Source organism: Siniperca chuatsi, linkage group LG14, assembly GCF_020085105.1.
Source record: "Siniperca chuatsi isolate FFG_IHB_CAS linkage group LG14, ASM2008510v1, whole genome shotgun sequence".
NCBI lineage: Eukaryota > Metazoa > Chordata > Actinopteri > Centrarchiformes > Sinipercidae > Siniperca > Siniperca chuatsi.
Genome location: NC_058055.1, coordinates 10,158,709 through 10,183,684, shown reverse-complemented (window position 1 = coordinate 10,183,684; position 24,976 = coordinate 10,158,709). Strand labels below are relative to the sequence as shown.

Genomic DNA, 24,976 nt, shown 5'->3' with positions numbered 1-24,976 from the left:
ATAGAAACTAAAAATAAAAGAAATCAAACATAAGAATATGCAACCACTTGGACAGACTTATCTATTTACTTAAATTCGTACTTGTTTGTCATGAATTTGAAATATACTAACTCTGTGTCAAAGCTCTAAACACAGTTTCCTGTTAACAGACCAAGAATAAAAAGGAAGGGGAAAAGGAAGTCTTTCTGTTTGCCCTCCCTCTACAACTCCTTTTTTGGAAATGCTCTTCGATTTCTTAAGTCCTTTTGTCTTGACCTATACTCCTTCTGACCCCAGCCACCTTAATCTCCTGTGTTCGACTCCATCTGGACATGTCTTTTTTTCTTTTTTTAAGTACCACTTCTTCCTGTTGTTTCTTTATAATCTCTTTCAATCATCAAACCTAACTTTATTCTTTTTCTGTCTTCTCCTTCCTGCTTTTCTTCTCCATCTCTGGCCTTTTACTGAATGAGTTCATGCTGAACAGCTTAGTCGGTACTCAAGCAAAAAACAGTATAAACAAAACTTTGGCAGGAGATATTGATAGTCCTCTGAATCTCCCTTGTTTCTCTTGTTCCATCCAACCAGGCAAAGCCCAGCCGTGGAAAATCCAGGCTTTATCCCCACCCATCATCACTCCCTCCCATAATTTTCTCTCTCCTCCCACATTTGGGCAGATTGCCTTTTTTTTTATTTCATCTGCTTATCTCTGTGTGGAGTTCAGCTCAGGTTTAAAGCAAACACAGGTAGGTGTCCTATTATGGGTTGCTACATTAGTTCATCTCTTACTGTTTACCTGGTGAAGAATCACACAGCACAGTGATATTTGCAGTGTGCGATCAATATCAGTAGATGTGGACAAAGCCTACTACTATCTCAGTTAATCTATTCATCACACAAGAGGCTTCTTTACAGGTAAATCGAACTTTATTTCAAAATCATCATCATTATATATGGTGTATTAAACTCTAAAAAGACATTTTGATTAGAAATTAGTTAACTGAGAGAATCTAACTGCAGGTTGTGTTATGGAGCAGGTGAGACACACACATGACTGTATTTTTGTTTTTCTTCAAACATTTTTAAACCAGGCAATTCACTTTCTAAAATTACATATACTTGACTACTTAGATTTGCTTGTTTTAACCTATTAACTTCAAATTTTGTGCTTAACTTTACATCACTCCACACACTTGCTTGAGAAACAAAAAACAAACAATGTGAAAAATAAATAATGGATTTGGTTGTTTCATCCATTAAAAATTCTCAAAGCTCAGACATCAGAGTGTCCTTGAATGCACCAACAGGTAGAGTTTCTGACTGCATGGCTCAATAATGTGGCTGTTATAATAAAGAATAAAGCAAACTAAATGTTGAATGTGATGGTTTACTTCTCTCAAGCAAGTTACAAGTCTCTGCAAGTTGAATTTTATAGTGAACTGAAATGAAGTGAAACCTCTGGATGTCTGGAAGGTAAGAAATCAATCAAAAATCTTACGATTTACAGTAATGTAAAGCACATTTGATTTTTAGTTAGTGGGTTAAAACATGCAAAATTACTGGAATGATCCTTTAAGAAATTATTTTTACAGTTTACTATGTAAAATGCTCTGTTTAATTGTTTACTTGTACTGTTAAAGGTATCTATTTAGGTATGTGTGCTCAACATGAAGTATGTGTTGTATATGTGCACATGTTCTCGTTTGGTCCATGTTTTTCATCCAGTTTAGTCTTAAAAACAGTCAAGTTACATTTCTCCTCATGGCCGTAGTAAGAGTCAGAGTTTCTCTGTCCTCACTGGCCTTTCAGAGGGCAGAAGGAGTGTCTCAGAGGATGCTTTAAGCACTGCTCAGATTCAGGGGTTGTTGATGATCTGCCTGGGTCGTCCGTAGCCTGTCATTCCAGCTTGAGATGCTCCTTTATTTGTGCCCATTTGCAGGCCGATGACATTTCTGCCTTCGGTCAGCTGTTCCTCTGAGAAATCTCTCCTGTTCTCTTGGGACTTCCTGCACACATAAACACACATCTCTCAGTCCACAATCTCATTCCTCGGCGCTGAAATGAAACCTCCTTTGTTTTGCCAACTTTTCACAGAGAGACTAGTTCATACATGGGGGGAAAACACTCAAACTCACTTATGGAACCAGTTGGGGTCCCCTTTATAGCACCCATCATTCTTTGTGACAGCCAAACTACCAAGAGCCATCAGGGTCCTCTGGACAGCAGCCAGGTCCTTGCCTGAAGACATGCAACAATCTCACATGAACAGAGCACACATCAAATACAGGGAAGAGGCAGTGACCTGTGCTCTCCACCACTGAATACAGCTTTGTTTCCTCGCTTTTATTGCGGTAAATTTGCAAAACACTTATCAAGACTCTGTTGTAATAATATAGACAATTTCTGCTGGTTGTCTTACCTTCAAAGAGGTCTACAGTCTGAAACATGTCCGTTTTGGTGACGCCATAGTTTTCCGCAGCTTTGAGGAACATGGATATTTGTTCCATCTGCTTAAATGCCATGCCGGAGCTCTTGATGGTCTTGATCGGCTTGTTGAGTACATACAGGGTGTTGATGAGCTCGCACAGCAGCTAGACACACAGAGAAGAAGCAGATCCCTCTAAATATACTGCACACAATGCAAATTACAATGCTGTATTTACACTTGTGCAAACCCAACACTCACACATCCATCCTTGAGCCAGTTTTGGAATTCGATCTTGCCTGGCCCAGGTCGGCCGGCTCCAGAGCCGCACTGGGCGACGATCCACTCCACCAACCTTTCCTCCAGTTCCGGGTCGTATTTCTTATCAATCTTGCTCTGTACCTCACGGCTCAGACCATAGGAAGGACCTTTGTTTGCCATGCTGATCCTGTTGGGAGGGAAAGTTAGTGTTAGATAGTATTGTCTTTTTCAATATGTACATTTGATAGACGTAACAACATTCGCATTCAAATCCCTGCCCTGCTCACACCCACAGTCTTGGCAAGCAGTCAGAACAAATGGGATTTTAGTCACTCTAGTCCTGAAGTGTGCATGTGCGTGGGAATGTGTTTCTGTTGTGTGTTCTGCCTTTTGTGAGAACATATTAGTTTCAGAATGAGGACATTTTTCAAAAGTGGGCTTGTTCAAGGGGCTGTTTTATTGTTCAAACTTTTGTTAGTTAAGGTTAAAAATAGGTTGTAAATGTTGAAAACAGGCATCTAGTGCTGATGGTTAAAGGAATAGTTCTACATTTTAGGAAATGCAATTATTCGCTTTCTGGCAGAGAGTCAAATGACAAAAACTATACCACTCCCATATCTGTGTTTCAAATATGAAGCAATGCTGGGAGCTGGTTAACCTAGCTTAGCATAAAGACTGGAAACATATCTTGTTTGTATAATCAACTCAAGCCAAACAATAGTCTGGCACATAATCCCTGTAAAACTGTAAATTGTCATTTTTACACTTACGCTAGTTATTTCCCCCTGTTTCCAGTCTTTATGCTAAGCTAAGCTAACCAGCTGCTTGCTGTATAAGTATGTATACGTGTGTGTCTGCTTTTCTACAGCAGGGCACATATAATTTTAATGGAATATTTCATGGTCTTTATTAATCATAATGATCAATATGATGTGCACATTTTTAATAACTAACTACTGTAGGAAACAACCACAGATTGAAGCTTTGTATTTCCATTATCCAGACCATGTCGGTGTCATTATTTAACAAAGACATTTTGTACCATGGAATTTGAAAATGCCAAATGTCTTCAAGAATTACAACCCTGCTGTCCTCTGTAAGTAATTATGGTTAGCCTATCTCACTTATTAATGCAGTATGAGCTTCCTGCCGGCTTCAGCAGAACCACCCCGCTCCGTGCATCCTGTTTGCTCATTCAGCTGTCATTTCCTTCCTCTCTCCCTGACAAAGGTAGCTATGTGTATACAGGACTCTGTACAAAACAACACACTGCTGCTCACCATGGGAACAGCCTTTAAGAACCCCCCCCCCCCAAAAAAAAGCCTGTTTAAGGGACAGTTCACCCCAACATCAAAAATACGTAACTTTCCTCTTACCTGTAGTGCTATTTGTCCATCTAGATTGTTTGGTGTGAATTGTCGAGTTTTGGCAAAATCGGGCGTAGAGATGTCTGCATTTTTTGAATGTAATGGGACTATATGGCACTCGGCTTGTGGTGCTCAAAGTGCCAAAAAAATACATTTGAAAAACAGCAATGTCTCTTTCCAGAAATCATGATCCAGTTACTCAAGATAATCCACAGATTTGTTGTGAGTAGTTTCATGTAGGAACTATCGGTAGAAAGAAAATAGTTCCTACATGAAACTGCTCACAACAAATCTGTGGATTATCTTGAGTAACCGGGCAAACTGTAAATTTTTTGCAGCATTTTAAAAAGGCTGGCGATACCATGTAGGATAGTGTGAGTCTGTGAAAGAATCTGTGTTTTATTTTTGCAGGCAAACTGGGTTTAATATTTGTCCCCAAAGGGCAGAAAGGCACACCTATAACATCCCTTGCAAAAGGCTTTTCAGTCTTATGCAATATGTGTTAATAGTTTGACAAATTACCATTGTATCTAACAGCTCCACACTGGAGCCCTAGCTGCCATAGATCACATTAGTGTCTCTGTTCATTGTCTGAGGTTGCAGTGGTTATATGGGCATGTGAAAGAGAAGCGTCTTCCTGTCCACTAAATTATTTCAAAACCAGCAACAAGGGTGAAGTTAATATTTAAATGTCCAAACTCTTGAACAGTCTCTTTCTCAATAAAACCTGTTAAACCTGTGGTGTCCTGGCACGCCCAGCAGAACATCCAGCGGCTGCAAGCATTAGGACTTATTTCTGCATGCATTGAACGATTACGGATGATGAAGTCAGGGAGTCTACTCTTTCAGATTAACCCTTTAGTCCTAACCTGCACTTTGATCTCTGAACTACACATGTAAACCCCTGATTGGATGTCACAAGATTTGGTCATGCCACTGCCACTCTGCACTGTGCATTTCAAGCATATCTACCTTTTGCAGGGCAGATACTGTGAACGCGACTGTTAAGTAGACTGCAAACTAGCATAATACTGATTCAAGCAGAGTGTGTGTACAGGTATTTGAGTGTGTGTTTTGGAAGATTGTGTAGACCTGCGCACTTTATAAATCAACTGGGGGTTGCCTATTAGTTACTAGGAACATCTTGTAATCTCAGGGTCACAGCTACAACCCCCACAAAAACCAAAATGTCGATAACCAGCTGTGTGTGCTGCTCAGGGTACTGCAGTGATTTTGTAAATATATATAAAATAAATATCATAAATTAGTTGTTGCATTGCTCATACATATTTTGGCAAAGAGTTAACTACATTTTCAATCAATATATTTGTAAATTAGCGTTCTGTCCTGCATTTCAAAACTCCTTGTGTCTATAATGTGTCTAAATATGTTGCAGCTTTTGCTCTGTGTACTTCAGTGTTTCAGTACTCAACATGTCACCACACACCTAATTAGCTTTCTGGCTTCCGTAATCTTCTGTGTGTGACACATGTGCTCAGGTAGTATTTGTTTCAAGGTAAAACTCAAAGCAAACCACCTCAGCTGTAATCACACTGTAATGTTTTGTCTTTTGTTTTTACCGTTATTATTCAAACAGTAGTAAATTGAAAAACTACTGCATAATGATATAACTGACTTTGTTACGTTTTATCTAGATTATTATTTCTGAGCCCACATGAGCTTTTCCATTAATCTTCTACTTTACCTTTACACAGCGGCACTCTTTAATACACCCAAGCAAACACTCCTATCTATGTTAGCCAACTGATCAGCTCCTACATGCCATTTGAGGGTTAAGTGTCTTACTCAGATGCAACTCCAGTTGTTACTGTTATATTCGTCATTCTCACCCCCCAGCCCAAATTCTTCAACTTTTGTATCATAGTAACTTGCAGTCATCCGTTCCAAGATGTTTCACAACTTATTGCAACATAAAACTGCATCATCAGTAGTTACTTCCTGAGTCAATTTAATACCATCTCAACTCGTAATTTGATCTGTCATTCATTTAGGTCAGCAAAAGGCTGAAAGGTTGTTCTGAAAGCTTTGTGATGTGAACATGATGGATCTAAACGGATAAACTAGTTCACATGATTATATTTTACAGTGTTCAAGTCCTTTTTTCCTTTTATCCTGCACAGTCCCAGCTGATGCTGATGCTGACCCAGACTGTTAATTCAGCGCTCCATATTTCTACCTTATCACTGAAGATAGTGAGAACCGCCCAAACACCAACTGAAGTCGCAGTCTTAAAGTTATCTCACAGTCCAAAGCGCTCGCTTGCACATAAAACTTAATGTGACAACACGTGTGACAAACACATGCAGAGTTTTACTGCCATATCCTGAACCAGCAGCCTGGTGTTCAGAGCACATATTAAACTGGAAAATGGCATATTATTTGACAGTACTGGCTACATGTTGAAGGCTCTCTGATGAGAGATTTATCAGAGACTGAACCTCTGAAGCTGTGAGGCCTTGCATTTTGCCATGAACCCGTGAGAAGAGTGCTGTGACCGAAGGAAGATAAGAAACCAGATTTCATAACACAAGAATTTACAGACTAGTGGGTCATTCAGAAGGCATCTAATCCACATAGAAAGAACTAAACATTAACTCAGCTTATTCTGAGCAAGAGGGAAAGAGACAGAGAGGGAAGGTGGAGTGTATGATACATAACACTTTTTTTTCATGTTTCCTGCACAGAGCTTAAAGCAGCTTAAATCAACGAAGAAACCTTTTGGCTGCCAGTGAGAAATCAGAAAACTGAGATTGATGAATGAGGCCAAGAGAAAACAAGCAGAGGAGTGTTGACTTACTTTGTGTAGCTTTCAGGTAAAAACAGGTTTGGGCTTGTGTTGCTGTGTTCCCGCTCTTCTATTCCTTATAACACAGTGCAGAGTGCAGTGTACAGGACTACCTATATAAATACAGCAAACAGCCCTGCCTGAAATATATGACTTCACCAGATTCAACAGAAACAGGGAGCAAGAGAGAGAGAGAGAGAGAGCTACGCCTTCAGGTTCCTCTTATTTCACTCTATGACCCGCCCCTTTGCTCTTTCTCTTTTTCCCCACTCAAATTGTAATTCCTTATTTAGGAGAAGGACGGGAAGGAAAAAAGAGGGCATGTGACTGGAGAGTTTGGTGTGGTCACTGAAAAGAATTCTCCAAATTTCTCCCTCTACCACTAAAGAAAGAGACAGGACTAGGGAGGGAGGGATGCTAAAATCCTAGAGAACAGTGCAGTTTGAGGGAGCACAGGAAGGGAGTTACAGTAATTAGAGAGTAGTGAAGTACATGTAGGAGATTATTTATTGTCTTAATTAAAACTGCTGATGTTTGTGGCCTCTGAAACTGAAACAGGAAGCAAGCAGCTGTGGAATGTAACTCCTGTCTGTTGAGTTTTAGACACAATAAAGGGGAAGGAGAGGAACAGGTCATGACACATCACAACATTTTTTCCTAATAGTTGAAAATGTAAATTCTGACAACTGGAACTGACTGTTGTCCTTGTGCACAGTTTCAGGACAGAAGCTACAGTTGTACATCCAGGCGGTTTCTATGACAACAAAGCGAGACACTCCCTCCTAGGCATTCCAACCATGTCAGCCCCGTCGACCATAGCAAGTCAGGACCCGGCGGGGCTTTCAGATATCACGATGACATCAGATGATAACATTGTGAGGAGTTGGCAATGTGTGAAGTCATCGACTGAGCCCAACGGTCATGTATATGTAGGTGTTAAGAAATGCTGGGACACGTTCATGCCAGCTATGTTTTGTGTCATTTCAACTACAGGACACCTAGTTATAAGTCTGATATTCAACCACCAGGACTTCTACAGGGCTAATGATTATCACAAGCTGAAAGTGGTTTCGTAGCAGTAGAATAGTTCCTCTTTTCTGCACACAAGCTGTACCTGAATGAAAGTTCAGGAGCAGTCAGCTGCCAACTTTACTTCCACTGTCACCACTTTCTTTCATTCATTATTTGAGTTTGGTTTAATTTTTATTATGTAAATAATATACACGTAATGTAGTCTTGATCTACTTTTTGTAGATATATACAGTAAATCAGAAACAGCCTTTTAGTATGGAAGATTTAACGTGCCCAAATTGACACAAATCAAACAAAGAAATAGAGTGACGCTGCCTTAATACACCTCCTCACCTTACTTTCTGTGTTGTGATCTTAATGTGGCATGGGAAATTCATGTCACAATGAAAAGCAATTCATTCAAAGACAAAAAACTAAATAATTGTCCTTTTAACATATATTTTTCATTTAATTATGACAAAGTAAACACATAAAAAGAAAATGCATATAACAATTTGTGTTGTATTTCACTTTATTTCTTTGCTTGATTTGTTTTGATTTAGGCATTTTAAATCTTGCACATTTTAGACTTCAGCCTTTTTAATCAAATTAGAAAAATTTACTATCCAGTTTACTATCATAGAAGGCTACGAAAACAGACAAAAATTCTAAAGTGAGAAGCTGAAACCAAATCATTTTTTGGTATTTTTTTGGTATTAATCGGATAATCAATCGTTTCAGCTCTATTTTAATATTTGAGCATGTATTAACAACAATCGATCCCCTTCGATTGGATTGCGACTTATTCTTTTGTTCTAATACTGATACTGTTTTCATAGTCATTACTTTTTTATCTGATAGTCATTATTCCTGTAAATAGTCACACGAAAAAAGCGTAATTTGAGCCTCACAACTGATCCCTGCTCCTCTCAATCTTCTATGATAATTGTTTCCAATTTATCCAACTGCAGGTACTTGTAGTTGAGTATTTCCATTTCACTACATTCATCTAACAGCCATAGTTACCAGTTACTTTGCAGATTAAGATTTTACATACGAGAGACCAGTTTATGATGCTTTTGTTTAATTTAAACTACCCAGCAGTGTATAAACTAGTAAAAAATCTTTACCAGTTACAACGTTAAACTGCTGCTTACACATGAATGCATAAACAATAATAATTCAATGCAATACAATAGTGATAATAACACAATACTCAGAAAGGGGCAATTCTGCATAATGAATACTTTTACTTTTGATACTTTAAGTACATTTTGGTGATAATACTTTTATACTTTGGCTTAAGTAAGATTTGAATCCAGGACTTTTACTTGTAATGGAGAATTTCTACACTCAGGTATTACTACTTTTATTGAAGTAAAGGATCTGAGTAGTTCTTCCACTACTGGCAACAACCCATTTCTAGTGAATATACAGTGAACTGGTTGACATGGTGGGGTGGAGAGTTAGAGGGGCGTTACTTGGAAGACTGTTCATGTTCAGCCAGATGACAGATAGCTGTATGTGTGTAAATACACACAGATGAGAAATTTCACATGTGGCTGAGCTCTGACTGAGGGGAAACACACCCAACGTTTTTTCTTCCACTCAGAGAATTTTCTTTAGCCGAAGCGGTAACAGCTCATCCTTTCTGGCTTTGCATTTTTCTCGCTGAAGCCAAATGTACCACCTGTCCTGTAACTTGATGGTGTCATGCCATACATAACATCAGTCAAACCTTTTCTTCTGTTTAAACTTTGCATCTCCAAAATGCTACATTTGCAGGAAGTAAGCTTGTTTTACAGCTTTTTTATACCAGATACTGATCAGCCCCCCTGTGAGTCTCTACTGGCTGTTCCTGCACTACAGCAACATCTGGTGGTTCAGGGAGGCAGATAGCAGACATCCACTCATTGCAACTTCCTTTGTGGTGTAAAATGAACTCTACTGCAAGGGTACAAACAGTTAAACACAGCATTATATTCCACACTCAGCAAGCTGTGTTTATTTTTTCAACAGGAGGACAATTTGACAAATTATACTCCTACATTTTATTTTCAGGTACACACTGCTGGGTGCTGATGACCGTGCCGAGAGATGCTAATTGAAAAAGAGCTGCCTGGTGGACATAACACTGTGATTTCATCAGGACGTAAAATCTGAAGCTGTTACACAGAAAAATAAACTAAACAGATGGAGAAGAATACTGTAACTGAGCACCAAGGGGGACCGTCAAGAGAAAAGTGATGCAGGTTTTTGTTGTTTTCAGCCTCAGAGCTGAATAATTAAAATGCAAACCTATTTTGGATCTAAAAAACCAAAACAATATCTGATGTTCCATGAAATCTGTCTCCGTGGTTTCTGACTTTTAGAGAGTTATAAATACTCAAAAGTAGTAGTCTTTGGTCAAAAAATATATAGATAAATAAAGAAATAAAAACAAGATTTCAGCATATCTTTCAGTGTGACACAGCACAGCAAATTTACAGCCATGAAAGACCTTTGTAGTGTTTTTAGCCATGGTCATGCCATGGCAATGTTTGGACAATACGCATGGTCTGTAGGTCGGTTGGTCCCCCACTTCGGTCCAGACTGAAATAGCTCAACAACTGTTGGATGGATTGCCATAAAATTTTGTGCCGACATTCATGTTGCCCTCAGGATGAATTGTAGGCTAATAACTTTGGTGATCCCTTAACTTTGCATCTAGTGCCATCATCAGATCAAATTTCTTATTTGTCCAATACTTTGGTTTATGACCAAATACCTGCAAATGAAAAACAAATGACATTCCCATCATCCTCAGCTGTACTTTGTATTCAGTGCTAATTAGCAAATGTTAGCATGCTAACACTCTAAAGTAAGATGGTGAACATGGTGCCAAACATCAGAATGTTAGCATTGTCATTGTGAGCATGTTAACATGCAGATGTTAGCATTTAGTTCAAAGCACCACTGTGCCTACAGAGCTGCTAGCATAGCTGTAGACTGTGTTCACATGTTATGACTGAACAATCTATAAAAGTATGACCTTATATTGCTCTGAAGATATATTTGAACATTGGACTGCTGTAATAGGCCTACTGTTTTAGAGCATCAGAAGCAAATTATAATTAGAAAATATGATTTGCACAACAAATTTGATTTGTCCTTCATCTTGAAATGTCATGATGATAATATTGTAAAAAAAATGTATATGTTTTACTTTGTAGTTGAAGCTTTACCTACTTTATGATTATCAATCATTAAATCTTAATTTTTGGAAGCAAACCAAGGATGCTGCTTATCCTTTGAGCCTTAAAGAGTTTCCCTTTGGGGATCAATAAAGTATTTCTGATTCTGATTCTGATTCTTGTTGCCTTCATTAGGCATGTGACTGAGGTCCTGATTATATTTGCATATTTCTCTAATGGCTCCTGTGGCCAAATACCAGCTTAAAATTAAATGCTAACGTGTAGGTCCTTGAAACTGGGTCTCCATATACTGAGTAGTGGGTCAGCTAAAATGGAATTATTCTTTGAGTTTCACTTTTTTCAGAACATATCATGCATATAACATGTCCTTTGGCAGTCTTGTTTTGTGTGATGGAAAAGCAACTGTCAGGGCAAATGATAAAGGAGGGATCTTGCACACTGTCTGAAGCTCACAACTACATGTATTAATAAACGGACAATGTTTTGAACCAGTGTGCAGGATCACCTCTTTATCTGGACTTTACATGCACACACCCACAGATCACCAGTGAGCAGTGAGCTGTGGGTGGTGTGATGATGAGATATGTGGATGAATAAAGACGTCTAGAATAAGACCACAGGTGGTCCAGTGCCTGATCCTTTAGGATAACATTATTTCTCTTCCTAGACAAGTATATGACAAATAATCCCAATATACAGTACTGCGGCAGGAAAATACTATATTGTATGAGTACTGAGATGAATAACATCTGTACTGTGTGACCTCAGACGTAGAGAAGAAACACTCTTGATGACATGCTTGATGGCAATCTGATTATTACCAAAGACAGTAGGGGATTAGCATGGTTTGTTTTCTTAGATGAGAGCTGCAGTGTGCAGTTTGGTCCTCTTGGAGGAGTTGTGTTTCAGTGTGATCCTAACCACTAAACAGACCATTCACTCTGCTTACACTCAGCCTCTAAACTGTGACTCCTAAATGTCCATATAAATCTTGTGCTCTCCACCTCCCCCCTATAATAATGCTTTGAGACGGGGACCAGCTGTGCAGAAAAAAAAGGGCCTGCCCAGCAATGGGCATGTTCAAGGTTGAGATAGTGTGTGTGAGTCATTTACAATAGTACTTAGTTAATTTCTTGGTTACATTCCATACAAAATCAGGTGATTGTATCCTCTCTTCTTCAGAAATGTGACTGCATGCCTGGGTTTTTGTGAAATGTCACATTTTGAAGCAAAGTAACACCTGCAGTGGAAACATCTGCATCCTCTGGTGTTCTGCTACTTGACTTTGTTGTACACCGCTGATGGATGCCAACTACATGCTATCTAGTGCAATTAGATAATAAGATTAGACTTCCACTTAATTCATGTGACCTCTGTTTATTCTGGGAGGCAGAGGTACATAGGTTGGGGATGGGTGTAGATGGAGAAATTGTGAGCCAAAAGTCCATGGGCAACCATATGTATTCCAATGTCTATATGTACACATTGTGCTGCACAGGAGCCAGGAGTCCAGCTGATTGTTTTGGGGCATAATGTAGGGCATACAGAATGTGCATTGCTGTTGATTGCATCCAGCTCTACATTGGTCTGGTCTGTCCTAGAGTTTCTAAAGTGACAATATGAGCGTCAGTCCTCTCTGTGTGGTATAGTGTTTTAAAATGTCTCCGGGTTGCTATTTCATAGACGTCTCACTGAGTCTGTCTCTGCGAGAGGATGCAGCAGGAGCTGTATGTTGTTAATCCATGTTATCTCTGGCCATAGGCAGGCGCTTGTCTATTAACAGACGGTGTTAAACTTGCTTGTGCATTTTTTTACTCTAAATCACAACCTCAGGAGATGGGTATCTGAGACGGATGCAGACATCTCTTCTGCTCAGGTAGGGGAGTGTGAGCCTTCACAGTGAGTCTGTAGGAAATACAGTACCATACTGATATAAGGAGACCAAGGTGGGATTACTCACAAGTATCACTTCCAGAGCTGTTATACTGCCCATGTCTACTGACTAAAAGGATTTTTAGCATTAAAGTAAAATTATATTCGTAAACATAGGTTTCCGTTACAGTAGTTTGACAGTAGAATTCAGTTATGCAGGATTAGAAAAATAAAATCAGCATCAAATGACCCACGACTTCTCACATCATCAATCTTTTGAAATCATCAGGCAAGTAATGAAGGAGTGTCATGTGATGCTAAGAGGACGGCACACAAACAGAGACTCTGGTGTCCAATTTATTGTTGCAGTGGCTAATTTGGGCTCCCAGTGGAGGATTAGGTGTTGTACGTGTACATGGACATGTATATTCACACGTCATTCTTCAGCTGTGGAAGGATATATTTGCTTTTCAGCTGTATTCCAGTTTACCAACTGCCTTACACTGCCAAATCTTTTTCTTTTGTACCCAGGCTTTTTGGTGATGGTGAGGGCCCAAAGTACAATATCAGTAGTTGTTGAAAAGATTATTGCTGGATTTATTTTTGCAACACTTTTATTTTACAACTCCCTGTGATCTCAAATAGACCAAATTAGAAACATCGATCTGAAAAAAGCAGAATACAGTTCTGTTTGTGATTCATGTCATGAAACTAAGTTGACCTCAGTATTTTCCCGTTTTTCTAAATTACCAGAACAACCATGTTAGAGCCATATTGAGCTGAGTGTTTTGCAGAGATGGTCAATGGGGTTGTTGGGGGTATTTTTGAGATATACTTTAAATCTGTCTGACATACAGCAAATTCCCAAAGATTAATTAATCCAGTAAAATGGCATATCCAGTCATGAGTGGATCTGAAAGGCTGGACACTAAAGAAGTCACAGCTTTAAATAATACCATCAGACAAAATTTGCATGTTGTCTGCTCCATATATATCATATTTCCAGGATTATCAACTGGGGATGAGTGAGGTGTCAAGCCAGAGTTATAAAAGGAGATAATGAAAGCTGGTGAGCTGTTGGGAGAAGATGTCTCAGTTTTTTGTCAGCGTTCTCTTTGAAAAAGGCAACAAAATCCTTTGTGTTAAGAGAAAAGGAAGGAATCAGGGTCAAAGACAGTTTAGGAGAGAGAAGAAGTGGGGAAGGGCTTTCCTGCAGTACAGCAGAAAACTGGATTTTATCTTCAGCAGCTTTAACAGATATAAACAAAGAGGAAAGGGAGCAATGAAAAAAAAAGAAATCAGTGGAATCAATGTAAAATTAAAGTTAGGTCCAGTTGGAAAAGCCAGAGCAGACCTACAGTACAAGAATTAGGACAGAGAAGGTCAGAGGAAGGCAGGGGGGCAGAATACAATGTGGAGGTGGAGGAAGCAGTGGAAAGAGAGAGGAATGAGTCAGGTGGAGGAGGAGAGGACCAGATGGAGACAGAGAGAGAGGAAGGGCAGAGAGAATGTGCCAAGCAGCGCTATCACATAAGGAGACCAAGTCACTTGCAGAGAGCAGAACGGAGATTGACACGGATTGATGGCCCGAGACATTAAGAGGCTAGAAGTGGAGCAGGCTCCAGAGAGGAATAAGTCAACTCCAATTTCATCTTTATGAATGAGTGAAGAGGCAGAGAGGGAAATATCCAAGGAACACGGGAGAGGAATAATGAAATGATTCTTCTCCTAGTGCTGTCTTATTACGGGGATAGTAATGAATCAGCTGCAGAGAGTAGGTCACAGAACAGATGAAAATTTGATGAGGAGGCAAGGGTGAATGTGAGTAGACACTGCTAACACTGATTCAACAGAGAAAAAACAATATGTGTGTTTTTTCTAAATTAGATCTATTTACAGTAGGGTGAAGGTCAGAAAAAGACTCAGGCCAGTAAGATGAACAACAAACATTGCTGCACCTGTCAGGGTTTACTGAGCATTACAGTGAAAGACTCACACAAAGATGACATTTATGTAGTCACAGAAATAGAGCACAAATTTGATGTACATGTTTAGTAAAATCTACACTGGAGTCAGTTTAGTAGAAAGTGTTGATCATGTTCCTGGCTCAGAGACAAGATACCAAAACAAAGGTCACATCTGGTTGCTCAGTATGACAAAACAATTGTCTTAAAATAGACTAATTTTAAGACAGCAAACTGATCAAGTGATCAACATGTCTGGAGGTCATCAGCCTACTCCAGTGATAATGAAAATAATTTAAAAAATATATCAGTCAAATTGATTTTTTTCTTGCAAGCAAGCATCAGTGGTAGATATCCATGCTAACTAAGGCTGCTATGTGAAGCAAAAATAAGACATTTAGAGCTGCTGATGTACATACTTGTTTTTCAGGGACTCCTCAGTGCACCATGGAAGAACAAACATGAGAATTTGGTGTGTAAACATTTGATGGTTTGTGAATTGTTTTGTAGATCTAATGGATAGATAAATATTATGTGGTATATTTTATAGGTATTTATTTGGTTTTACTGATGTTTTAATGTTTTGATGTTTAAGCTGAGAAAAAGGTGAGTTGCTGAGTAATGAAGACATTAAAGTCAGAGAGAGAATGTGTTACAGTGTTATGGGGTGTAAATTCACTGCATACCCATGCATAAACAGATTTCAGCCACTTTAGCGGGGAGCAGAAGAGAACATCTAAAAAGAAGAAAGACTGGGTTTAATTCTTAAGATGTTATATTAAGAGAGTGCTGCAGCTTTACTGATTTTAAATTCAAGAGACCATGGCTAAAATTTGCCCAATCATGTACCCATCACACATAAATGCAAACACTTGATGTGTCTTGTTGTTGTTGCTGATGTTGGTGTATAGTAAATAATGTACTGTCTTGTAACTGTGTTTTTATACTACAGTGTTAATTTTCTTAACAGAGATTATTATATTATTATTATCAAGATTATTATTCAGAGGTTATTCTCTGTTTCCTGCCTAGGAACTACAGATGTAAATTATCGTATTGCTAACTCTGGTACAGCTAAGAAGCTGTGCTCTGTTCCTGTCAAATAAACAAAACAAAATGTTTTTAAAGCTCTATAACAGCACATCAAGCACTCTAAGCTATAGCAAAGGGGAAAGGATGGTTAGAAAACAGTTATCTTAGTGATCATAACTGGGTTAAACATATTCCCCAATCCACTCCAGTGGAAATTATTTGAGCTGAAGCCAGCATATGGCTCATCTGTTGGGTTGCACCAGCTTGTCCATCCATATTCTACTGGACAGCATGCACTCGCCTGTTTTAAAATAGTTTGCACAGCAGGTGGGTATGTGTTTTTGTTTTTTCTTCGGGGGACATCTCGTTACATTTTGTTCATTATACATTACTACTGTATAACTTTCCTTTAATTCAAAATTCATAAACCTGCAGCGCCCCTAGCCATTCCTGTGATTACACAGAAGTGGCTAGGGGTGTCAATTTGCATGTTTTAATGCATGAGAAAGCAGGTAGGATGAACTCCTAAATTGTAGTCATGCATTTGTGTTGTACCTAATGGACTGTACTGACTGCACAAATGTGGAGGTATGTGGGTGTTGAGTGACAACGCTGTTCATAACTATGATCTGAGCATATAGAAATTCCTGCATATCTCCTCTTGTAGGCAGTCCCGTCAGGCTGTCGCTCTGTTCAACCCAAACAGGCCTGAGCACTAACAACTGCCAATACAATACACTGCCAATGTATAATGTATTGTCATAAAGCTGAAGAGGGAGAGCAGCAGCGGCCATAAAAGTTTCTTTTTTAACTATGCTATGCTGTAGCGCTGTACCTGATAGAAGAACATGGAGTACATAAATTTAATGTAAGTCGTTAAATAAGTGCAGTAAAAAAAGCTTCTCTAACTGTGTGAAATGTGAGGATTTTCCACTACATTAAATTATGTTAATGGTGACTTGATCAAGATGATCAATTTCATTTTTCATTTCACAATGTTCATTAAAATATAGAATTTATATAGGCTACTTTCAATAAAGTTATCTGAATGTGGAAAAAATAAAAATGGAATTGCTATGCCTGTGTTTTTTTACTAAAAGATAGGCCCTATGTGTAATATCTAAAATATATTTCTAAATAAATAATTAAATAAGACTGTTAAAACTTTATACTACACCTATAGTTTCTGCTCTATTATCCATTCTTTACAACATTTTTGTGAGTTGTCATACAACTAAAGATATCTTTAGCAGATAATTACTGTACTTACCTGTTATTTAGATCCTACTGGTGCGCTACTTTATGCTGCAGCGCTGCAGCATAAAGCACAGCACAGCATGTTTCTAACTTTCACCAGGAATTAGTCTATACTTAAGTGCATTCTATAGGTTTACTTGCTGCTGTAGAGCGACAGCAGGAGAGATGGTGCAGTGCTCTATGCCATTCACTACTGTTATAGTCTCAGTGCACAGCAAACAGCCTGGCTACATCCTCAGAAGTGCTTTTGTTTAGGTGTTTATTGACTCTGTGTGTGTGTGTGTGTGTGTGTGTGTGTGTGTGTGTGTGTGTGTGTGTGTGTGTGTGTGTGTGTGTGTGTGTGTGTGTGTGTGTGTGTGTGTGTGTGTGTGTGTGTGTGGTTGTTGGGTGCTTATTGATGTGAATGTAGGCTATATCACACACAACAGAGAGTCAGTCACTGTTACCCACATGTCAATGAGAACACAGCGTTGCCTTTAAGTGAATGAATAACCACAAAATTCATCACTCTACATCCTATCAGACAATTCACTTTATTAACACACCTCTCCATCACCTTTGTCCCTCTTACTCTTGTCCCACTATGCTTTCAGTATTCCCCAGGACACGGCCACGTGCTGCCTCCACTGACTGAAGGTTTAATAACACTAAAAGGTTCACCTAAAAGGTTCACCGCCCCCACACATCTCTCTTCTCTCTCATTACTGAAATTATGAGGTCCGCTCTAATAACTTACCTGCCTACGAGTCATATTGAGCCTGAGAAACAACAGTGTGAGTATCAGAAAGATGTTACTGTAAATAATACAATAATTACAAATAAAAATTTCACTGCAAAAACATGGGAGTTATCGCAACGGGAAGTTCTTGCATAGTTTTCAAGATAAATGTACTTTAGTCAGGAGTTTTATATCATGGAAGTGAACAGGTTAAATATCTATAATTCATCAACAGACACTCAGAAAGTGCACTAACATATCTCTCAGAGATGTATCATTTCTCAGTGTTTAATAATAAATGTTTAAGCACTGCATTGTACTCTGCATTGTACTCTTTTCTATACAGCACAGAAAGCTACTCTATATTTTTTGTTAGTAATACCACGCTGTCATGTACACCGCAAGTGTTGGAAAGTAAAGAATGCATTTACTCAAGTATTGTATTTAAGTACATGTTTAAGGTACTTGCACTTTACTTGAGTATCTCCATGTTCTGCTGCTTTATATGTCTGCTCCACTACATTTTGTTGTGAAATATGTTTACAGCAGTGAAATATGACAGCTATAATTACTTTGCGGATGAAGATTTTATATACAAAACCAGTGCACAAAACATAGCATTTTTATAGCTTTAACTACCTAACTGTATGTAGATAAAATTAGCTCTACATCGAACAGCTAAGACAGTAAACTTTTACTTTTGATACGTACGTTGATAAGTACATTTTGCATAATAATACTTATGTTCTTTTACTTAAGTAGCATTTTGAATGCAGTACTTTTACTTGTAATAGAGTATTTTCACATTGTGGTAATCAAGTAGTGGCAGTAGTGATAGGATTTCTACCTCAAAACATCCTGATAAAAGTAAAATGGCAGCAGTACATAGTAATTATCACTTGTTTGTTAAACACAGCACAGCCAAAATTACCGTTTGCATAATAATTTATTCACATATTTTTTCACATACTATATATTATTATTGCTGCAGTTCTGGAGCATTTCAGGTATTCACTTTCAGTATTCCCATAATGGGATTCTATGTTCATATCTCTTTATATTTTTCATCTTCATGCATGCTACGTATTACATTTCACAGGAGCAGGATGCAAATAAATAAAACAGTCTCTTTTTAAGTTACATGTCATAATCTATCCATTCTATTAATGCTTCAGTAACATGCCTTTTTCAAAGTCCATAGGGGGGAAAACACTTTTTGGAACATATAGGCTAGTCTTTATTAGAGGGTGAAGGCTTAACAAAGAGCACATTAATAATAAATATTGTTAAAGCTGGCAATCTATCTTCATTACCACCAAACCCATGTTCCCCCATCCAAGTGAAGGCGATCTATACCGCATAGGGAAAAGGCTAATTGTAATTATTACATTTCATCTATGTACAGTAACTTTGAAATATGGCACCAAATCTGCTTGTGAAAAAAAGCTTGAGGTTACATGTTAAAATATTTGTGATTACAATACTTTTTCCTGTTTATTTGAAAAAATCTTTATATAACTATATTCAGCCCCTTAGACAGTGATCACACTTTACAAAGTGGAAACACTGGCACACTTTTCTTGACTGTTTTCAGTGGCTTCTGAGAGTAAACAACATGCCTTGCAGGCATTGGGAGCATTGTGGTGCATTACACAGTGTTGGAAAGTAAATCTAACTAATCTTCTATGCACCATGTGTCTCACTTTGAACAAAAGCTCCCAGGCAATGTCAGTCTGTAGTCTGATTGGCACATAATGCAACAAAGAATACGAAGAATAGTGACATTTTTTTTGGAAAAAGCCTGGTACACTGACAAGTACTGTGTTCCAGTTTATGCTGATAGTTTTAGTGCTGTTGGTTTTTGTGTAAGTTTCTTAGAACAAGTTTAAAAAGGTGCTTGTTTGTCTGCCGAGCGACTTTTACTCAAAGATTATGGACAATAAGAAATAACATTATATTTCTCTCAGTAGCTCAGATTAGCTTAGCATTCAATTTTCTGACTCAAGTCAGAGATTGGCTTTTTTTTCCACACACATGCGTATGCATGCACACGCTTAAGCTCTTGCATATGCACACATAATTGGAAAATAAGGGGATTATTTCTGACCTACAGCAAAGGCAAATAATGAAGAACTTCAGATAATTCAACTTCAGGCTATCTTTACAGTATTTTAATGTTATTAGTAATTGCTCAGTTTTATCTGTTGGGTTCTTGGAAGGCACCTAGTGTCGCCTAGGCAGAGCAGAACTCTTCATCATGTTAGCTTTAGGTGTAAGCTTTGTTACAGCAACAGAGCTGCCTTTCAAGGAAAGTGATTCTTCTCTCTTAAAGTGTCAAAGACTCTACTTTGTGAATTGATGCTTCATCATGACTACACAGAGTCTGTCTGTGCTCCTGAATAATAATGCAGTGGTGAGTTTTGTGCCCTAATGATCGGGGGTCCTGGGCGAGGGAAAAGCTCTTCTCCAAAATCTAAGAGGTCCTCAAGCCCCCAGGCAGAGAAGCCTCTGTCAGACGTAGGCTGACTCACTAGACTGGGTCCTGCCCAGGTTTGGGGCCTGGGACAGGTGTGAAACATCCTTCTTGCGGACTTCACAGATGGACTTCCTCCGGGCCTGCACCCCTCGCATGGCCGTCTTTATCTTCCTCCAGCCAAGGTGGTTGAGCTCAGCCAGGTTGAGCAGCACACATATGCCGCTTACTGCAAACATAAAGACCAGAAACACGGTCTTTTCTGTGGGACGAGAGACGTAACACTCCACCTCCTTCACACATGGGTAGCGATCACACTCAAACATCCCCGGCACATTAAAGCCGTACAGGAAGTATTGGCCGGCCAAGAAGCCAATCTCCAGCGCGTTGCGAAACACCACCTGGATGACATAGAAACGGGAGATGCCTTCCTGCCGTCGCACTTTGGAACTCTTGTGTGTTTGAGGGAGTCCCCGGGGTCCGTTGGGGATCTCCTTGACCTCCAGGCAGTCATGATCCTCCTTACTGCTATCAGGGTGCACCAGGATGCCGTTGATGTTGCGAGAGTGAAGCTTGCGAGCGTGATGGTCATGATGGCGACCATGGTGACCGTGACCATGGTGATCCATGTAAGGATGCAGGAGAGAGTAGCTTCGGTCACGTGCTTTAGCAGACTGGTGAACAGAATATGTGATGAAGCACAGGCTCGGCGTGCACACCAAGATGATCTGAAAGACCCAGTAGCGGATGTGCGAGATGGGGAAGGCCTTGTCATAGCAAGCCTGGTTGCAGCCGGGCTGCATGGTGTTGCAGATGAACATGATTTGCTCATCTTCATACACCTTCTCCCCCACTATTCCTACTATCAGGATACGGAAAATCACCACCACTGTCAGCAGGATCCTGCAGAAAGAGAAGGAAAGGGCAGGAAGGGGAGTGGGTGAAAGGGAGAAAGACAATGTCAGTTAATGCACAGAGATTCAGCAAATATCTGAGTATGATTCTGACAATTTATAAGTCTTGGTTCAACATAATCTAACTGGTGATTGGATGCTTTGTTTATGTTCACCTTGTGCCCTAAAACCATTTCAGAGCAACAGAAATAAAACAGTTTTCAGGCAAGATCCCATGTCAGACCTAACTATGTGCTGTGTGTGTGTGTGTGTGAGTGTGTGCGCGCGCGCATGGGTATGTTCATGCATGAATGTGTGTGTGCTTGCACGTGTCATCACTCAGCTGCTGTGACAAACAACACCGTAGGATGGTGGAGTTGTGCTCTAGATAACATGCACACATGAGCTCACTAATCATAAGAGACTAAAACAGGTGATTTCACACTCATCTTCACTGCTGAGCTGAAATGGAACAGGAGGTTCATGGACATCACTGTGTGTGACTGCACGTACATGCTTAAACAGTGATGGTTATCCATTGATTTAAGGAACAGTGTGGTAAAATGCAGATTGCAACCAACTGTATATCCCTCGCCTCACCCTCCCCTTCCAAGCGTGTATGAGAACCTACAGTGGCCGAAAAACTCGCCCTATCTAGAGCCAGTGTTTGGTTTGTCTGTTCTGGGCTACTGTAGAAACATGGCGGTGCAACATGGCTTATTCTAAGGTAAGGTAATGAAAACACAACGATTCTTATTTTCAGGTGAATATTACATTCCATTTCTGCCATATTCTGCCAAAAAATTCTCCTAAATCTTGCACATTGGTCCTTTAAGGGGTGTATCTGTTTAAAGAGCTCAGATACAAAGTTAGTTGCCTCAAATCTGGAAAAATGGAGGTAGCTCCTATTCCACAGTTCATATGGGTGCTGATTATTAGCAAATTAGTGGTGAACCATACAGGTGGCATCTCCTAAAAAATAGGAGGGCCTCCGATTGAGCATCATTAGGGCATTGCTGCAGTTATACAGAGTGATCTAGCGAGCAGTGCGGCTGCTTTTCATGGTTTCAGAGAGACTGTTGTGCGGTACTGTTATCTTCTGGTGTCGATCCAGCATGGGCACTGCGGAGGAGGACTGGGGCTTTAGGGCTGCACTGTCAGCTCTTTCTAATGAGCGAGGAACGTCTGCACATCATGGGGCTCCCTGGTATTTATGCCACAATGTAGTGGATGTGCTTGCTCCCTGCGTGGAGGAGCCAATTACTTAAAACACACTTGTTTCCAAGCACAAGAGGGCCACCAAAGGCAACTAAAGGGACAGAGATAGATGGGAGTTGTCCCCAGGTGGGTTGGAACAAATGGCAGCTATGTATGACAATAGCGTTTAATTCAGTTGATGTAAGGTAATACGATTCCTCTGCATTTTAAATATGCACATGAAAAGTTGGTCTTTGTTCTGCTGTTTTTATCAACATGTCAAATGAAACTCCGTAGTGTAGCTTTTAATGAGGACTCAAAAATGCCCACACCCGCCTTTCATGGCGAGTTGCCACAGCAACCAGCGAATTAGTGAAAGGTGAGGATCTGGACACGATTGCAGGGAGAGAAGAAAGGTGTAGACACTGAGGACTGGAGGAAAAAATATCCTAAAATTGTGAGAAATGTGTGAAAAGTTAAATTTGTGTATCCTCTGGGAGTAAAAAAATAAATGTCTTTGATGCTTGTGAAAGCAGAGTGGAAGACAGGTAAGGTAAGCGGTATAGCAGAGGTACATGTGTTAGCGTGAAACAGACTTAAAATAGAGCAGGGTGCCGCTGCAGGACTGTTCCTACTCCACCGGCGAGTGCATGCCTGTGTCTTTTTTGTGTGAGCAAGACAGACACGAGGACACAGAGACAAAGAGGGAGATTCAGCCATGTGTATGACTTGGCAAACATGTCCGGCCGTCAGTGCTTGGAGCAGCTGTGAGAGTATACGCTACACTGACTTTCAGTATGTTTGGAAATACAGAACAAAGCTTCTCCGCACCTTCGGTCTTCCAGAAGTTAAATGCAGGTCGTGTATGTAATTTACGCAAAGATATTCAGTCTCTCTGATCCTTTGCTGTGAGCCGGATGTATCTGACTTCACTGGTGGTTTGACAGCAGTGGATTGGACCAAAGGGCTGATATTGATAGTTCTCTGCACCACAAGGAGTCATTGGACACATTGCTCACTGAGATAGAAATCTGTGGTTGACGCTGCTCATTTATATGCAAATATTTGTTTAAATAATATGAATATGAAACTTGCTCATGTTCAGTGTCAGTGTGAGAATCTGCGGCTCTGAATGCTGATTTAAAACAATGTAACAGGATAGAAAGCAGCTTACAGCATGTCTGCATTCACTTTCTGTTTCTGTTCAAGGTCTGCTTCTTCTCATGCCAGTGATAATTAGGCCTACTACATCGTAATAGCATTAACTAAATGTCACTAAGTCTGCCTGCTATCCACATCTCTGTATAGTGACACAAGCTCATAGAGTGCAGGTCTTATATGGTGAAAATGTCCACAACAAAGTTCCTAGTTAAATTTCTCTTAAATATTTTTTATAATTCAGACCTGACAGATGGTTTGTATTTTCTTATTAATAGATGAGGTATATAATTGCTGCAGAATAAAAATGCATACAACACCTCTATATAACCAGTTTGCAAACCACTGGCTCTTCTTTTCTATTCTGTGCAGACTTGTGACTTCCTTAATACCAGTGGACACGGTCTATCCCCTATCCTAAAATATAGTATACAATTTAATTCAATTCAATTTTATTTATATAGCGCCAATTCATAACAGAAGTTATCTTATTGCACTTTTCCTAGAGAGCAGGTCTAGACCGTCCTCTTTATAATATTATTTACAGAGACCCAACAACACACAAGACTGTATTGTATCCAAGGCTTGTTTTAATGGCAGCCTGCATCCTTAGGAGTCCAGGTTAATTTTGGTTAATTTCTGCCAGCTTTTCTGTGCTTTCATTTCTTTGTTTAGCGCCTTTTAAACTGCCCTGTACTGTATGCATGGTATCCTTTTTTTCACAAAGTGGTGAATACAGGTGGAGAATGTGGCTGTGACGTTTCACAACTGGCACCCATGTACCAAGTTAAATATATAACTCCCATTTCTCTATCCTAATTTGTGTAAATGATTGTGACAGTTGGGATTAACAACATATCCAGGCTGCTAACAAGAACAAACACGTAGCATGTTGCAGCAGCCTTGCATAGGTCCATTTCATGCCATGCATGGTGAAATGGACTTGTCTTAGTGTATTGTTGAGGACTAATTGAATGTAGCATTATCAGCTGACTGGAGACTAAGGATTTTGCGATGTGGACAACAAAGGATACACCTGTTATGTCCCCCTGAAATGCGACACATCTTGCAGTTTTCTCAGTGCAGCTTTTTCAAAATAAGACGGTGTAGTCCCTCATTCGAACCGAAACGCCTTGATTCTGAAAACAGTATCCAGATGACTACGACTGAAACCTTTTCTACGTCAGTGCAGCTTTGTTCACCTCAACAGTAAGAATTTTCAGATGTACTTATGGATTTTCCTCAGGAAACTTTTCCTAAGTACTGTACTGCAGATATTCAGTCATTCAGTCTATACTTGTTTGTTGGGCAGTTTTATGTCATTAAAGAATTCTAAGACATTGCAAGTATTGAGTGTTGTGCTGTGTGT

The 24,976-nt window shown here is 39.5% G+C and overlaps 1 protein-coding gene across 1 annotated transcript in view; it reads right to left on the bottom strand.

Annotated features, from left to right (window-relative positions):
* Positions 1 to 887: 887 nt before the first annotated feature.
* LOC122888756 (gap junction delta-2 protein-like) overlaps positions 888 to 24,976 on the bottom strand; it is a 36,930-nt gene continuing 12,841 nt past the window's right edge. The window contains exons 3-9 of the mRNA XM_044223576.1: positions 20,400 to 21,262; positions 8,473 to 8,496; positions 6,851 to 6,914; positions 2,666 to 2,852; positions 2,399 to 2,570; positions 2,115 to 2,217; positions 888 to 1,985 (exon numbers count right to left, since the gene is read on the bottom strand). Of these exons, the coding sequence (XP_044079511.1) occupies positions 1,835 to 1,985; positions 2,115 to 2,217; positions 2,399 to 2,570; positions 2,666 to 2,852; positions 6,851 to 6,914; positions 8,473 to 8,496; positions 20,400 to 21,262 (1,564 nt within the window). The 3' untranslated portion in view covers positions 888 to 1,834. The remainder of the gene's footprint in view (positions 1,986 to 2,114; positions 2,218 to 2,398; positions 2,571 to 2,665; positions 2,853 to 6,850; positions 6,915 to 8,472; positions 8,497 to 20,399; positions 21,263 to 24,976) is intronic.